This window comes from Zootoca vivipara, chromosome Z, assembly GCF_963506605.1.
Source record: "Zootoca vivipara chromosome Z, rZooViv1.1, whole genome shotgun sequence".
NCBI classification, from domain to species: Eukaryota; Metazoa; Chordata; class Lepidosauria; order Squamata; family Lacertidae; genus Zootoca; species Zootoca vivipara.
In genome coordinates, this window is record NC_083294.1 from 7,635,392 (window position 1) to 7,653,346 (window position 17,955).

The 17,955-nt window shown below is 45.7% G+C and overlaps 1 protein-coding gene across 1 annotated transcript in view; it reads right to left on the reverse strand.

Moving 5' to 3' along the window:
* Window positions 1-17,955, reverse strand: part of NIBAN2 (niban apoptosis regulator 2) — a 95,104-nt gene that overhangs the window by 37,321 nt on the left and 39,828 nt on the right. Inside the window, exons 3-4 of the mRNA XM_060270145.1 lie at window positions 2,696-2,824; window positions 1,352-1,457 (exon numbers count right to left, since the gene is read on the reverse strand). Coding sequence (XP_060126128.1) covers window positions 1,352-1,457; window positions 2,696-2,824 — 235 coding nt within the window. The remainder of the gene's footprint in view (window positions 1-1,351; window positions 1,458-2,695; window positions 2,825-17,955) is intronic.

Consider the following 17,955-nt stretch of genomic DNA (forward strand, 5'->3'; position numbering starts at 1 on the left):
ATAGGGTATACAAATGTCACACCTGCGCAAGGTAAAAGTCCCTTTTTGGGACCTCAAAACTCAGCCAGCAGACCCTGCCGGACATGCTGGGAAAAGAACCTACAGGAGGGGTAGCAAAACATCGTCCTCTAGCAGTGTCTATACTGTTACCGCAGCTAAAAAAACTTCCTTGTGTGTTTGATGACCCTATATAATGTTGTATAAACTCTATATTCCTGCATATAAGACTACTTTTTAACCCAGGAAAATCTTCTCAAAAGTCAGGGGTCATCTTATATGCTGGGATGTATTTCTTATACAGCGAGTATATCCAAACTCTCTATTTTAACTGGAAAAGTTGGTTGTCTTATACGTCCAGTCGTCTTATACGCCGGAATATACGGGTATGTGACTCTAAAGCAGGGGTCCCCAAACTAAGGCACGGGGGCCAGATGTGGCCCAATCACCTTCTCAATCTGGCCCGTGGACGGTCCGGGAATCAGCATGTTTTTACATGAGTAGAATGTGTCCTTTTATTTAAAATGCATCTCTGGGTTATTTGTGAGGCCTGCCTGGTGTTTTTACATGAGTAGAATGTGTGCTTTTATTTAAAATGCATCTCTGGGTTATTTGTGGGGCATAGGAATTCGTTCATATTTTTTTCCAAAATATAGTCCGGCCCCCAAAAAGGTCTGAGGGACAGTGGACCGGCCCCCTGCTGAAAAAGTTTGCTGACCCCTGCTCTAAAGCCTGGGTCCAATTTTATATCTCCTTACAGTGACTTCAAAAATGGTCAAAAAACTGATAAATGAAATTTTAAAAACCATTTTGTGTGTGAGGTTTTTTTTAATCTAATCTCTTTGAAAGTAAGATTTTATCTAATCTTTAATGAAAGCTCATCAAATTATGATACAGGGAAATGAGGTTGTAAAAAAGTCATCACCCTAGTCTACAAACACTCCCCTCCACCCTCCATCCTCCAGGCAAGCAAGAAGCATCATCAGAGTTCAAGAACATTTTCCAGCCAGGCAAAAACTCTCAAGTACAGAGGGTCAGTGAAAGGTGTGGCTTGGGAGGGGGGAGTCCCAAGGGTCAGGAATATTGGCCTGGAGGGCTACTGTCACTGCCTGGACCACACCTCAATGGCAAAACATCCACCTTCTGTGCAGTTGGCACCAGTTTCAACCCCCAGCATCTCCAGGTAGCGCTGGGGAAGTTCTTTGTCAAAAAACCTGGAAAGCCACTGCCAGTCTGTTTGCAGACAGTACTGAGCTAGATGGGCATGCTCATCACCCCTGCTATGCTCCTCTGAGCCCTAAGACAATGAAGCCACCTGGCACCGAGAAGGTGAAGGGTGGGCAGTAGGACTCACCTGGCAAATTGCTATTGACCAGGTCCAGGTATTGCTCCAAGGAGGTGAGGATCTTGTAGCCAGCACTGTTGATGAGAATTCGAGGCTGGAGACCTCTCTCATAGGCCTGCACAAGGAGGAGAACAGAGACATACCAGGAATGTTCCAAAGGCAAATCAGATCTGTTGGGCCACCCAAGGTTCTGGACCTTTGATCCAGCGAAACCTAGGCCCTGAAATCCTTCAATAAAGTCATATTTACACCTTCTCTTTCTGCAATTAACAGAACTTGGCAGATTAGTCAAAGATCTGTCCCAGACTGTATAAAGCCCCTCACTTACCTGCCAGTACTTTCTCAACGCATGGGGAACGCAAGATGACAAAAATTCAGTTTTAATGGAAGACTCCAAACTGGAAGAAAAGTCCCCCAAATTGCCATCAAAACTAGATGAGCTCAGTCGGAACTGGTCTGTAATGTTGTGGGCTATACTCAAAAGGCAGTCTGCATGCATGGATATTGCTCCCCACCCTCCACCCCCCTGGTGCTCCCTTGATAACCCTATATTTTATTGCGTTTTAATCTTTCCTGAAAGCCACCCAGAGTGGCTGGGGAGACCCAGCTGGATGGGCGGGGTACAAATAATAGATTATTAATTATTATTATTATTGGTATTATTATTATTATTTACTGGATTTGATGTTTATGGTCTGCAGACCAAATGAAGTGAAAATGACTGAACTCAATATGGCACAGTATTGTCTACACTAACTGGCAGCAGCCCTCTAAGATTTCAGACAGGGAGTCTCTCCCAGCCCTACCTGGAGATGCCAAGGATTGAACCTGGAACTTCTTGCATGCAAGGCAGATGCTCTACTGCTGAATTACAGCTCTTCTCCAATATAATGTCTGGGGTCTGGTGTTAGCTGGCTTATATTGACACAAGACCATCTCAGCACTGTATACATTGAATACCAATGGCTCTCTAGCGTTTCAGGCAGGAGTTCTCTCCTATCCCTCCCTGGTGATTGAACCAGGGACCATCTGTGTGCAAATCAGGTGCTCTACAACTGAGCTATGTGCCTTCACTAAAGAGCAGTCAGCCAGGTCAAGTGAGAGTGTGCGCAAATTGTACTCCTGGAGAAGTTTGCTTTGCAGCTCAGAGAGCTGCTACTCCTGTGTAGGAGGGCCTCCTTGAGCAGCCATCCCCAGAGATCACGTCAAAACACAAGAGATCTCGAGAAGGTGCTCAAGACCCTACCTATAAAGCTGCCAGTGGGACAGGCGCCTCTGCCCAAATACCACCCACTACCACCTCCCACCAGCAAACACAATGCATGCTTTGTTAACCCAAGTGAGGGGCCTCACCAGTTTGTTCTCATACAGCACCAGCCCATAATTATGGGGCACGACACTGAAACGGTTCCTCCACTTCTTGTTTTCTTCCATGTACTGGAACAGATTCCCCGAGAAAATGGTACGTGCCTCCAGTGGAACCTAGAGTGGTGGGAGTGGGGTGGGGGAAAGAGGGAGAGAGAAGCAAAATACAGTGAACCTGGAAAGAAGGTGCAGCAATGAGACTTCAGGACATATTTCTGCAAAACACGCACCTCCCTGACTTGCATCCCAGCTGTCAACAGTACTGTAACAAATTCAGTCTTTAATAACCCTCGTAGTTGCCTAACCCTCCTCCTCCTCCTCCTCCTCCTCCTCCTCCTCCTCCTCCTCCTCCTCCTCCTCCTCCTCCTTTTTCTCCTGGGATCACTCATAGCCAAATAAGATTGTCTTCCATAAACACGGTTTTAACAATGAGTCCGTAAGTGATGGTGGAGGCCAATTCTGGACGCACACGTCCTTCCACAGTGGGGACATTGGTTTCCAGTGGGAGTTGATCACGGTGTGGATTTGCCAAGTGTGCCTTCCTCTTAGCACATTTCTCCCTTATGTCCTGAGTTTGAGTGTCTTCAAAGTCCATGACACCTTTGGTAAAGGCTGTTCTCCAACTGGAGCGCTCACAGGCCAGTGTTTCCCAGTTGTCAGTGTTTATACTACATTTTTAAAGATTTGCCTTGAGACAGTCTTTAAACCTCTTTTGTTGACCACCAGCATTACGCTTTCCATTTTTAAGTTCGGAATAGAATAGTTGCTTTGGAAGACAATCATCAGGCATCCGCACAACATGACCAGTCCAACCAAGTTGATGTTTAAGAATCATTGCTTCAACACTGGTGATCTTTGCTTCATCCAGTACACTGATATTAGTTCGCCTGTCTTCCCAAGTGTTGTGTAAGAGTTTTTGGAGACACTGTTGATGGAATCTTTCGAAGAGTTGAAGATGGCGTTTGTAAGTGGTCCATGTTTCACAAGCATATAGTAAGGTTGGCAGTACAATAGCTTTGTAAACAAGCATTTTGGTTCCCCTGCCTAACTATGGTATCAGGAACTCCTTGTAGGAGAGAGAATACCCGGGTGGAGGAGAAGTGATCAATCCGTTCCTCCTTTGCCAGAGCACATTTCCATGCTAGATGCAGCAGAAAAAAGATTTTTTCCCTTTAAAAAACCCGCAAAACTTTAAAATACTGAAATCGGGGTGGGTAGCATATAGAAGAACACCTACCCATAATGCCAGAAAACACAACTGCCCATCAAAATTGGGACAGAGATGGGAGAGCACTCCTTCATGCTATGTTTAATTCCCTTGTAGAAATCACTTTCCTAATAATCTTGCTGCTGGTTTAGATGACTTTTGAGAGAGTGGATGACAGGAGGGCAGGTCTGTCAGTGGCTATTAACCTAAATGATAAGACAGAACCCCCATGTTCAGAAGAAGTAGACCTCCCAAATGCCAGTTTACTGGAGAACATCACTGGGGAGAGTCGTTGTATCATATCCTGCAAATGGCATTCTGCACACATTTGGTTGGAAAGCACGAAAAGCCTACCTCAGAGGGATATTGCAAAGATGCACAAAAGGTGCCTCCAACACTTGAAACAGGCCAAGCAATCATTATGCTAGGACAGGGCTCCCAAACTAAGGCCCGGGGGACAGATGTGGCCCAATCACCTTCTAAATCCAGCCCACGGACAGTCCGGGAATCAGCATGTTTTTACATGAGTAGAATGTGTTCTTTTATTTAAAATGCATCTCTGGGTTATTTGTGGGGCATAGGAATTCATTCATTTTTTTTCCAAAATATAGTCTCGCCCCTCACAAGCTCTGAGGGACAGTGGACCGGCCCCCTGCTGAAAAAGTTTGCTGACCCCTGTCTAGGATACTATCAAAATATCCAGGTGTAGTAAGTTTCACAGGTTGCCAAATAGGAAGAGGTGTCATTGGCCTTAACAAAGCCGTTTCCATTCATTTCCTCAGATGATCCTGTAGTTTTGCTTTCTTTTAACACCAGAAATTAATAATAATTCTCTTTTTTCGTTGAGGCAGTCTTTAGCAATCCTGAAGAATCTCACATCCCAACCTCCCCATGAGTCAGGAGCAGTCACTTCCTGTGCTGGCTTTGTTGATGAAGCAGTATAAACAGGAACAAACCTACTCATCTATCTCTTTTACACACACACACACACACACACACACACACACACACACGGCCATCTGTCAGAGAATTTGAGCATAAATACTAAGAGACACTTCAAATATATATATATATTATTTTTTGCAAGGTCAAGGATGAAGAGATATGGCTGCAATCCCTCACATACTTTCATAGGAATAAACCTTACTGAATACAGTTGGATTTCAACTCTTGATTAAACATGCAAAGGGTCCAGCTGCACTTCATCATTAAATTATTTGAATTTGATCCCTGAGGAAAGGAAGCAAACTTCCCTCTCTGCCAATAAACACAGATAGTCTGCATGTTGGCTAGGATCGTTTGCATGCGTTTGCAAGGAGAAGCATACCACAACGTGAGCAACCACAGCACTTCAATGCAGTGGCAGCTGGTTGGTGACCGTGGTGGAACAGAAGGCAGAGTGACCCAGAGTGAGTGGAGCCAGAGGCAACACCATAGAATGATTGGCTGCAACTGAGAAGGCAGGCAGCTAGGGATTGGATGGGGGCAGACAGAGGTTGATGAGACACCGCCCCATGTGCCCTAATAGACCAGGCTCCAATGCTACAATGAGAATGAGTCATGGTTATGACAGGTGCATGGACACACACATAAACTACCCAGTAATAAGCAGGGCACAGCCAACATTTTCCTTCCCTTGCCAAGGTCAGCCTTAACCACAGGCGAGCAACACCCAAGGGTGGTTATTAAAGCCCAAATGTTTATTTATTTCGGGTATCCTGCAATAAACAGGAGGCCACAGCAGACACAGCAAGGGCACCAGTTTTTGAAAGGCACACGCCCCTGGCTGCTTATGCACTTCAGAATTAAAGAGGGATCTGTTGCGCTCTAGAGACAGGACGGCGGGCATTAGCAGCTGTCCCTTGCAGCTCAAGACTAGAAAGCAGGTTTGACGGACGCAGCTAGCCAGCCACAAACAGTGGAGAGATGCTCCATTTCGCACAAGGGCAGGGGATTCCGACCCCTCATTTGCCACACTTCCCCACTTTCACATAGGAGAGGAAGCATTTACTTGCACAGCACATATTACAACAATGGCATCCTCTCCCAGAAGATGTAATGATGGCCATGAATTTGGATGGCCACCCTGTCAAATTTGGCCTCCGAGGGATGGGGGATTATGATTTGGCCACAACTAGTTTTCCAACACCCTACCTTCGTTCTAGAAAAAAACGTGCCAGCATTTCTTTTGCGATCTCATGCATGACTTGAAAGCAAAACTACACGCCATATATGTAGAAAAAACATTTCCCCACACAATGAGCAACAAGCATGAGTCAGTGTGGTAGAGTGGGTAGAGTGCTGGAGTAGGACCTGGGAGACCAGGTGGGTGCAGGGCACAGGAGGTTCATGGTGCTGTGTGTGTAGCCTGCCTGCCCACCTGCACAGGGGGAAAACTGGCCAGCTGATGCTGGTGAGGGGGCCAGCGGTCTAGTGGCAAGGTAAGGCCAGGCTCCGGGGCCCAGAGCCCTCCACTGCAAGGGCGCCTGGCTTGTGCCCCTTCAAAAGCATGTGCCCAGGGCTATGGCCCCTCTGGCCCTCCTCAGTCTACTCCCCTGTTTCAAAGCAGTGTACACACAATTGTAAAGAACCAACATGTTTATTACAGCCAAATAAGGTCAAATAGCAGCAGCAAATCCTTTAAAAAAGCATCAAATAAACCTGCATGTAAATTAAAAGACAGAACATAAAAGAGAAAGTAAAATGCCCTCACAAACCATCCAAGTTAAAAGAAGCTTGAGCAAATAATAATTTTAAGAAGTCTTAATCTTGTGCCTTAGGTTGTGTAGTGTACACGCCATACATTTAAAGCACATTTAACATGCATGCACACAGACACACACAGAATCCTGGGAACGTCAGTCTGTTAAGGGTGCCAGGAACTGTAACCGTGAGGAGAAACTACATTTCCCAGGATATATATATATATATTTTGGGGGGGACTTAAAATGTATGCTGTATATATAGGGATTCCCCCCCCACTACTTATGGGTGGCTTACATTCCAGGCCCCCACATGCATAAGTGAACTTGCATAAGGTGGGGTGCGCCCTCTAAAAGGCCTCTGAATGTCTACTTTCCCCTGCTCTCCAGCAATCTCTCCTGCTCGTTCTCTGTGCAGTCCAGACCAAATGATCTGCTGTTGAAGCTCTGGGGCCGGCAGGAGGCTGGAGGACATGTGGGAAAGTAGCTGCTGCTCTACCTCACACATCAGCTGTTAGGCGGTGAGGCTGAGCAGCATAAACGAAGTCCTACTGTGCCTCCGGTCTCTTTGGAGCTTCGTCCGCCCTCACTGATATCCTCAGGGCTCCTGGGAGGGTCTTCTCGTGAGCCACAAGGAAGCTTCAGCTCTCTCACATTTCTGAGTATGATTCTGTTTGTTTATTTATTTCCTGGAAGCACGCAAATATTTGGTTGCACACAGCTAGAATGTGCATAAGTGTGTGTGTGTGGGGGGGGGGATCCCTGTAATCAGCAAAGGTGCCAGGAGGAGTTCTGGGGCTAGGACCGGGCTAACACCAAGAAGGCTCTGGTAATGCCCACACCATACATTTAAGCCACACAGCAGCAATTCCCAGCACCCTTCCCAAACTATAATTCCCAGGATTCTTGGCGGGGAGCCATGTGCCTTAAAAGTATGGCGTGGATCTGAGCTTTGGCATTTCCTAGCCCAATGAGGGCACTGTCAGGATTCCTTCCACTCACTCCAAATTCTGCAAAAGCCTTTCAGAAAATGGCTTCCGGGTCCAGCACCTTAACCACATGCCTTAGCCAATAGCTTTCCACCATCTAGCCTGATCCGAAAAGCAGCTGGAGGCAGCTTCATTAACATGTGACCCCTAACCTTAATGAAGATGTTGGAGGCCTTCCTCCTGCCAGTTCTCCACCCTCACCCAGCAGCTGGGACAGGTCACAAGACTGGAAGCCCTCCAGGGTCCCTCAGGATCAAAGGCTCAAGGCAGACAGCACACCAAGTATCCTGTTTTGCATCTGAGCTTGTCTTGCCTCTAGGCAGACAGAGAAAGTTGCAATTAAGCACTTAAGGGTGTTTATATGCCGTGAAAAGGATGGAGGATCAGCTGGAAAGAAACATCACTGCCTTGTTTGGACAGTAGAAGAGACAAGAGGTGGAAAAGCCACTTCCGCGCCTGCGACGGAAGTGGCGTTGTGGGCCGACCGACTGCACCACCGCGTAGGGGCTGTGAGTTCAGCCCCTACGCGATGGTGGCTTCCCGCCTGCGTCACCCCCGACCGGCCAATGAGAGCGGTCGGGGCGGAGCCACCAAGTTTAAAGCTCCCCGCAGGCGGGAAGCAGCCCTCTTTCCTTCCTTGTTCGCCAGAGCGAACAGTTCACCCGCCCGCCCACCCCTTAAAAAGAGGTAAGGGGACGCTGCTATGGACGTGAGTCGGTTGCCTGGTTAGTCAGCGGGCCGGGTAGGACTTTTCCCATACTGGGCTAGCCATGATGGGTTTTTCGCCTACCTCGTAGCATGTCGTCACAACTTAGGTTAGGCGGTTAGGCGTTGGAAATTTGCATAACAATAGATGGAGGAGGGGCAGATTACGTCACCAGCTGCCCAAATTTGGAGAAGTAATTCCGTTAAAGGATTCCGGGGGCGACGCTTGGTCCTGAGCCTGGAGTTGCCTGGGCCGTAGGGCACGCCCCTTCGGTGGCCACAGGAGGAGCTCTAGTAGATCTACATTGCAGGGCTCCTTTCTGGTGGTTAACTTCTCAAGGACTCCAACACACGGGTTGGAGTCGGATATAGTCTGTTAGGTTCCAACACCTAAGCCAATTCCGCTCAACATGCTTAATTAATAAAGTTGTGGCCTTAACCACCCCAATTAAATCTCAATCACTGTGTCATGAGTCTTGATTTCATGGGAAGGAGGGACATTGCCACACAATGGGCAAAGGGCCTTCTTGGCAGTGGCATCCCTGTGGAATGCCCTCCCATCAGATGTCAGAGAGATAAAGAATTACGCAACTTTTAGAAAACGTCAGGAAAGTTTTTGCTTTTATTTTTGTTTTATTTTTCATTTTATTTATCCTATCATTTTACATTCTTGTACAATAATTCTTTTGGACTTCCCATCCAGCATTCCATGACAGTTCTTTGTACATCTTAATTAGCTGCATATACAGTAATACATTCACCTTATTTTCAGCCTTCTCGTGTCCTTTATATTGTCAACTGCTGGTCAGAAGGTATCCCCTACTTGGAATTTGTATTTAAGATCGAATTTTTGTAAATATTCCCCTAAATATTCCTACTCACTCCTCGTTTGTTTATCATCTACAGGTCTTATTTCAGATGTCATACTTGCAAGCTTCACACATTCAATTAATTAATTAGCCATTGTTCTTTCCCTGGGGTCTCTCTTTGTTTTCAATATTTTGTGTATACTATCCTTGCCACTGTTGTTGCATATAAGAATAAATAATGGGCTTGGGGGGGGGGTGTAACTCATTCCCAATTATGCCAAGAAGTAATTCTTCTGGTTTCTTAGGAAATGTAATTTAAAAACAACAAAAAACAACTCGTTGGACATCATTTCCCACAATTCATTTGCCCGATCGCATTTCCACCATAAGTGAATAAATGTACCCTCAACTTCTAGACATTTCCAACAGAGTTTTGAATCCTTTCTATTCATTTTGGCCAGTTTGATCAGTGTCAAATACTATCTGTACTGCATTTTTTAAATTTTATTTTATTTTTGCATTTTCTCTTGTTTGGTAAAAAGCAGAGAAGTTCATTGTTTGCTTTCATAATTTTTCCCACTCGTCAATTTAAACATTATGCCCATGGCCCACATAATCATTGCTTCTTTTATAAGTTCATCTTTAGTTTCCCATTCTAGCAATGGCTTATATAATTTAGAAATTAGTTTTTTTATTGCACCCCAAAATCACTGTTTCAAATTCTGATCCTTCTTGAATAAATCCTATTTCCTTATTTTTTTTGAACTTCTCATTTGTTTTGAGATATTGAGACCAATCAGGTATCCAATTAAAAATATCCTGCCTGTCTCTTAGTTTTATGTTGTCTTCATGGTATTCAAGGATGCCTTTATATTTTCCCCAAGTCCTATCCATATTTAGTCTTTTTACTGCAACTGCTTCTACTGGTGAAACCCAACTGGGGGGTCTTTCTTTCTAAAAAGAAAAGAAATCCAGCCGGATGGGCGGGGTCTAAATAAAATACTAATACTAATAATAGTTACTTGGCCAAAAATGCAATTAGTTTTGTAGCCTCTGGCTTTGTTTTAGTCCGGTCTCTCTGTCACATACAAACAAAGGAAAGGGAAGGAGCTGGGGAGAAGAACTACTGTCCCTGCATGAGAACTTAAAATGTGTTTTCACATGTAAAGCCTGCCTTGCTCTGCACCACAATGTGGTGGAATTGTCCCAAAATTCAACCCCTTTGGACAGCAGTCCTACAAGAAATATGCACAATAACTAAACAGGTATTAGAAGCTACCCCATCACTAGCCTTATTGAATATTTTCCAAGACAATAATGCTCACTCATGCTTTTAAAGAGCTTATAACCCACCTACTCTCAGCAGCCAGAAGCATCATAGCTAGACACTGAAGACACATGTGAGAAGTGAATGTGGACCACTGCTACCAAATTGTATGGGAGACAGCCTTACTAGAAAAACTAGCCAACAGACTAAAACTGACATGGGGACAAATAAAAGAGGACACCTTATCCCTGGTGCGGCTCCCCTTTATTACACACACAGCCCAACAAGAGAACAAGAACACACCAACAGCATATGAATCAATATGGCAACCCTCCCCCCCCCAACAAATCTCACTGCAGTCAACTAAAGGCAACCAATCATACCATGCCCCACCAACCTCTCTCACTTCCAATGAAAACTAATAAATGAATAGAAAGAGAACCTTCCCAACTGATGCTGACACAAAAACCTCACACATACACTAAGTAAAAGAACATGCTTTTATCACCACCCCTCCCCCTCCACCCCTCCTTTCTCCCCCAACCTTAAACTGTATACAAAATTAACATGGAATGAAACTGATCTGTAGAAAAGACTCTACAACTTGAAAATAGGAGCAATGCATGTACTTTTGTAACCCAATAAAATCTTTAATAGGCACAATTTTTTTAAAAAAAGTTTGCCTTGCACGTCACTTGTCCATGATGTACAGGGAAATGTAATGAAAAGTGTGGGATGAATGAATGATTGACAGGAAGATGTATAGACATGCCCCACAAACAAATACGAAAGAATGCTCAAGAAAGACTGAACATAGCCCTCAATGCACAAAGCCTTCGTGGTCACTCAAGAACTGTTAGATCAGATCTTCAACTACAAGGAAGAAGATTCCACCTAAACATTAGGAAGAACTTCCTGACAGTAAGAGCTGTTCGGCAGTGGAATTTGCTACCAAGGTGTGTGGTGGAGTCTCCTTCTTTGGAGGTCTTTAAGCAGAGGCTTGACAGGCATATGTCAAGAATGCTTTGATGGTGTTTCCTGCTCGGCAGGGGGTTGGACTGGATGGCCCTTGTGGTTTCTTCCAACTCTACGATTCTATGATTCTATGAGATCTGGGGTCTGGCTGGTTCAGCCCCATCATTTACAGAACTGTTGAGTGAACTGTGTTTCCATCCACTCCATCTTTTTGTAAACTTGGAGGGTTGTTGTTGTAATTGTTGTTTATAATCAAGCACTGTATAAATTTTATGAAATAAAAATAGCAACATATCCCTTCAAGCTCCACTCCAAAATCAAGGGGACGACTGAACATGCCTAGTGATTGTCAAGACAATGCGAAGGAATCACATCTTCATGCAGCTCAGCGTTAAAATACAAAACTCAGTTCCATGTGAGGCAGTGATGTATAGCTTTAAGAGAGGATAGCACAAACTAAAGGAGGACAAGGCTATTGGTGTGGCTACTAGCCACCGCAGTGACAATTTTGTGGGTGCCTGGGCACTAGGGTGGGTCATAAAAAACTCATAATATGAGTGGTGTTTTATTGTTTAATGTTTATGTTTACTTGTTTAGTAACACCGTTTGCTTAATTGTTCCATATAATTTGTTCAAAACCATTGGTTTTTCATGTAAATTATCAACATGTTTTATCTTAAATAAATAAATATTGCAGAAAATAATAGTATGCAACTATTATTGCTCTACATAAAATCTAAAATTTATGTTTATTAGTTCACAATTTAACATACTGAGAATAAATGAGTCAAATTCCTATGTTTTCATCACTCGTAGTGAGGCAAAATTTCAATCTGTAGGAGCAGGGTCTAAATATTAACCGATTTGTCCCAAATTTGAAATTTGACTATGTTTATACCATACGCCTGATATAAGATCAAGGGAGGAAACATTTTCCCCAAAAAGTTTTTCCTGACCCACCCTACTGGGCACCCACCACCCCGCAGAGATAGTACCAGCCATTATGGATATACTGTCCCCATGATTGTCAGAAGCAGCAATACTTCTGAATACCAGATGCTCCAACAGGAGAGGAGAGTGCTCTTGTGTTCAGCTTACAGAGAACCCAGTCTGAAACCTTGGACAGCTGCTGCCAGTCAGTGTAGTGTAGACAATACTGACCTAGAATGGCCAACAATCTGACTAAGTACAGCTTCCTATGTTCCTACAGCATGACTAAGATTTGATTGAAGCTTTTACGGTGGTAGCTCAATAGTAGAGCACCTTTTCATTCATTCATTCAGCCTTTATGGGCACAATTTAGACAACAGAATCATAAAAGAGAGGGAGAGGGGGAAAAACCACCCATCCATAAAGCACTGGTAATCCAGTCATATTAAACACATAAGACATATAAAAGAATAAGTAGACACCATTAAGTCTTAAATTTGACTTTAAAAATCTTGGCTAAATATCCTGAAACAATCTCAGTAGTTTCGGGCATATCATCCCTCAACTGATACTGGATTACAGATTCTTAAAACTTCAAGGGAGCCATAAGTAGGTCTCTCCAAAGAATATCGAAGAGAAGGCAGTCCAAAATTATATGGTATATTGTATCTGGTGCCCTCATACCCAGTGGTGTATCAACCTCCAATGGTGCCTGGGGCAGACCTAAGCTGGGCAGACCAAAATTCCATAGCTGCTGATTTATACCACCCCTTGGCACACCCTACATCCCCCCGTGCTACTTTGCATGTAGAAGGTCCCCTCTTCAGTACCCAGCACTGCCAGGTAAGTCTGAAAGAGGTACTATCCTAAAGCCTGGAGAGCTGCTGCTAATCAGTGTGCTCATTGTTGAGCTAGACAGAGCAATGGTCTGACTGGGTATAAAGTACACCTCCGTATGATATTTAAGTCAGGTTACTATCCCCAGCCAGGGACCCAGATGGCACTGTGGTTAAACCACTGAGCCTAGGGCTTGCTGATCAGAAGGTCGGCGGTTCGAATCCCTGTGACGGGGTGAGCTCCCGTTGCTTGGTCCCAGCTCCTGCCAACCTAGCAGTTCGAAAGCACGTCAAAATGCAAGTAGATAAATAGGAACCGCTACAGCGGGAAGGTAAACGGTGTTTCCGTGTGCTGCTCTGGTTTGCCAGAAGCGGCTTTGTCATGCTGGCCACATGACCTGGAAGCTGTACGCCGGCTCCCTCGAGCCAATAATGCGAGATGAGCGCGCAACCCCAGAGTCGGTCACGACTGGACCTAATGGTCAGGGATCCCTTTACCTTTACCTTTACAGTGGGAAGGTAAACGGCGTTTCCATGTGCTGCTCTGGTTTGCCAGAAGCGGCTTTGTCATGCTGGCCACATGACCTGGAAGCTATACGCCGACTCCCTCGGCCAATAATGTGAGATGAGCGCGCAACCCCAGAGTCGGTCACGACTGGACCTACTGGCCTTTACCTTTACTATCCCCAGCCAGCTTGTCAGTCCTGCATAGTAATTGAGTTAACTATTGTTGTAAGGAACAATTAGATGGGTGTACACACCATCCTTTCTTCACAAAAGTCTTTTACAGGCCACCACTCAAGCCTCAAAAGGCCCCCCCAAGGCAGTTCTCAACATTCAAAATGAAAATTAAAGACGCGAACCATAAAATCAGAAAGTAATTAAAACGAGCCAAGGAAAAACAACCCACAACCATCCACAACTGGTTGGAATAAAAAGGTATTTAACTGCCCTGCCTAACACACACACACACACACACACACACACACACACACACACACACACTGAGCATGGGGCCAGTTGTTGAATCTCCTCTGGGAGCGGGCTTCCACGAATGGAGTGCCACAACATACGGTAGAAGGCTCCCAAACAAAGGTACCTCCCCATGTGTTAGGATGCGGAGCAGCACTTCTGAGAATATATGCAGTCACCAGGCAGGTTCATACTGAAGGAGGCAGTCATTACTGCTCATGGCTTTAGGTAATGAGCAGCACCTTGAACTAGAGTGAACTGGGATCCAGTGCAAACCAAAGGAAACCAGAATGACCTGGCTGTGCTCTATAAGGCCCCTCCTCCTCCTCCTCCTCCTCCTCCTCCTCCTCCTCCTCCTCCTCCTCCTCCTCCTCCTCCTCCTCCTCCTCCTCCTCCTCTGTCACCAGAAAGCAGCCATTCCATCAGGCTGCAGCAGAGGGAGAGAAGGGAAGCAGGGTCACCCCATCAGCTCAGCTGAAAGACCAGCAACCTTTGGTTCCTCCTCAACTGTTTCCCTGATCACTGGAATAACTCTGCTATCTTTAAAAAAAAAAGTCCCTGGGTTTCCTTCCCCACCCCCTGTATCCCCTTTCTCCCTTCTATGCCATGTATTTCAGAAAGTAGACACAAAAGGTAGGGATTTCCTATTATCAATCTCCCTGAGCTTCTCTAGGACCCATTTTTGGCTGAAGGGTCTAAATCCAACAAGACTCCTTTGAAGCTTATTGCGGGACCCTCCCCGTGCCCGCTTCCTGAAGTCTCTCCTTCCCAGCCCCCAAAGTCTGAAACAGAACCCCTCAGTCTATATGTTCTCTTACAGACCTGCCCAAATTTTGGAAGAAAGTTTTCCTGCCCTGCCCTTAAAAAACCCCCAACACTCTCAATGCTTATTTGAAGTGCGTGATCTCCTCTACCTCTTGCAAAAAAAGGGGGGGGGAATCTGGGATCTCTTCCCAATTCTTCTCCTGCAAATCATGCTACAGTAGCTTCTCCCTGTGCATCTATAGGAATATTCCTTGGGGTGGTGGGAGGGAAAGGAAAACACTGAAAGTGCAGACCTGGTTAGTTTCTCACCCCAAAAATTATAATAGTGCCTATCTCAGTTTCTACAATGGTAGAAACTGGCCTCTTTTTAAAAAATTAAAGCTCCGAATCCGGGTATTATGGCTGGTCAGGCAGAGGAGGATTATTATTGCTCCCCTTGTGGGCATTAATGTCGGTGTAGAACAGTGCTTCCCAAACTTTTTCATAAACTCATCCTCAGTGCCCCCTACCCTACCCTAGAAAAAGCATTTTTCAGAACAGCCCGCTAAAGAAGATAGCAACATGATGAAATTCTAAACCGTAACAATGAATTGCACATTTATTCAAAACCCCATTAAAACTGTTTAGTTTAATTAATTCAACAAAATTAACTTGATCCAGTGATACCAGCTTCCCCAAGCCTGACAGTCATTTACACCTCCGGCACTGCCCTCTGCCACCCTTAGTGCCCCCTAGTTAATTCCATTACCCCCCCGGGGGGTGGTATCACCCACTTTGAGAACCACTACTGTAGAGCATTGGGAGAAGGGACAATATAGGAACATAGAAAGCTGCCTTATGCAGGGCCATATCAAAGGCCCATCTAGTTCAGCATTCCCTACACTGACTGGCTTTCCAGGGTTCCTGATAGGGTTCTCTGCCAGCCTGGCACTTATTGCATGAAAAGCAGTTGCCCTACACCACTGAGCTCCAGCCCTTCCCCCAAAACATAGGAAGTTGCCATCTACTGTCCGATATAGCTCAGTATTGCCTACACAGAATGAGAGCAGCTCTCCAGGATTTGAGACTTTGCTGTCTCTTCTAGACCTATCAGGAAGACCTGGGGACCCTCTGCATGCAAAGCAGATGCCTTAACAACTGAGCTGCACACCACTGCCCAGAACGAGCCTCTTTCACCACCAAAAAACCCCCTGCATATACACCAGGCTTCCTTAACCTCAGCTCTCCAGATGTTTTGAGACTACAATTCCCCCCATCACCCCTGACCACTGGTCCTGCTAGCTAGGGATCATGGGAGTTGTAGGCCAAAAACATCTGGAGGGCCAAGGTTGAGTAAGCCTAATCTACACGTATTTCCGAGGAGGCTAACAGAAGTCACGTCAGGTAACACCATCCACATCTCCCCACCCCCACCCCTCTCACAACACAATACTCCCAGAGGCTTGTCTGTCTATCACCAGCATCTCCCCTTGATTCTCACAAAGTGCGCCAAATATATGATGGCTCAGGTTTGTTCCATTTTTCCACCCCCCTCTTCCTCTCCTGAGGGCTATTTGCCGAGGTCCCTGTGTAAAATTAAACTGAGGACACTTCAGCATACAATGGCTCATTAACCACTTTGGCTGGCTGCCAGGAAGGGGATTGGGAATGAGAGAGAGAGAGAGGGAGAGGGAGGCAGACATCAAAAGCCGGTTGCACAGTGGTACCTCGGGTTACAGACGCTTCAGGTTACAGACCGCTAACTCAGAAATAGTACCTCGGGTTAAGAACTTTGCTTGAGGATGAGAACAGAAATCGCGCGGTAGCCGCAGGAGGCCCCCATTATCTAAAGTGGTACCTCAGGTTAAGAACAGTTTCAGGTTAATAACAGACCTCCAGAATGAATTAAGGTCTTAACCCGAGGTACCACTGTATTAACATCAACAAGTCCAAGAAGCAGCTAATTGTGGGGAGCAGGGGGATGGGAAGAGAAATTACTAGCTGTTGCCAAAAGTGTCTACATGGGGGGGAACTGACACAGGCAAAAAGTAACATAAAATTGTGGACTAAAATCTTGTATGGACTAATACAGGAATCCCTAACCTGTGGCCCTCCAGATGTTTTGGCCTACAACTTCCACGATCCCTAGCTAACAGGACCAGTGGTCAGGGATGATGGGAATTGTAGTCCAAAACATATGGAGGGCCAAAGTTTGGGGATGCCTGGAATAATATAAAAAAACAGCTATAGGTAAAGGTAAAGGGAGCCCTGACTGTTAGGTCCAGTTGTGGACAACTCTGGGGTTGTGGCGCTCATCTCGCACATGGCCGGGTCACATGGCCAGCATGACTAAGCCGCTTCTGGCGAACCAGAACAGCGCACAGCAATGCCGTTTACCTTCCCGCCGGAGCGGTACCTATTTATCTACTTGTACTTTGACGTGCTTTTGAACTGCTATGTTGGCAGGAACTGGGACCGAACAACAGGAGCTCGGCCAGTCGAGGGGATTCAAACCGCTGACCTTCTGATCGGCAAGCCCTAGGCTGGTTTAGACCAGCCCTGTTTGTGCTGTCTCCTAGGCCACCAGAAGATCTCATCAATGCTCCTTCCCCAGAGCTAGGCAGAGATATTACTTGTGCTGGATCAGGGCAAAGGTCCATCTAGTCCAGCATCACGATCTCACAGTGGCCAACTAGATGACCGCAAGGGAAGCCTGCAGGCATTTCAAAACTAAGGATTAGATCCCTCAAAATGGTCACCTTGCACGGTTTGAAACAAGTATTAGACAAATTCATGGAGGCCACCAGTGATTACTAGCCACAATGGCTATGTTCTCCCCTCCCCTGTCAGAGGCAGTCTGCCTTTGAACACTGGTGCTGGGAATCACAAATGGGAAGAGTGGCTATTGCATTCTTCTCCTGCTTGTGGGCTTTCCAGAGACTTCTGGTTGGCCACTGTAGGAACAGGGTGCTGGAGTAGATTGAGCTACTGACCTGATCCAGCAAGGACCCTGCTATGCTCTTTTGTCAAATGCGCAAAGTTTACCCCTTGAGAACAACCAGTGAGGTAAAATAGACTGATAAAAAGAGAGCAGCCCTTGATCACCTAGTGA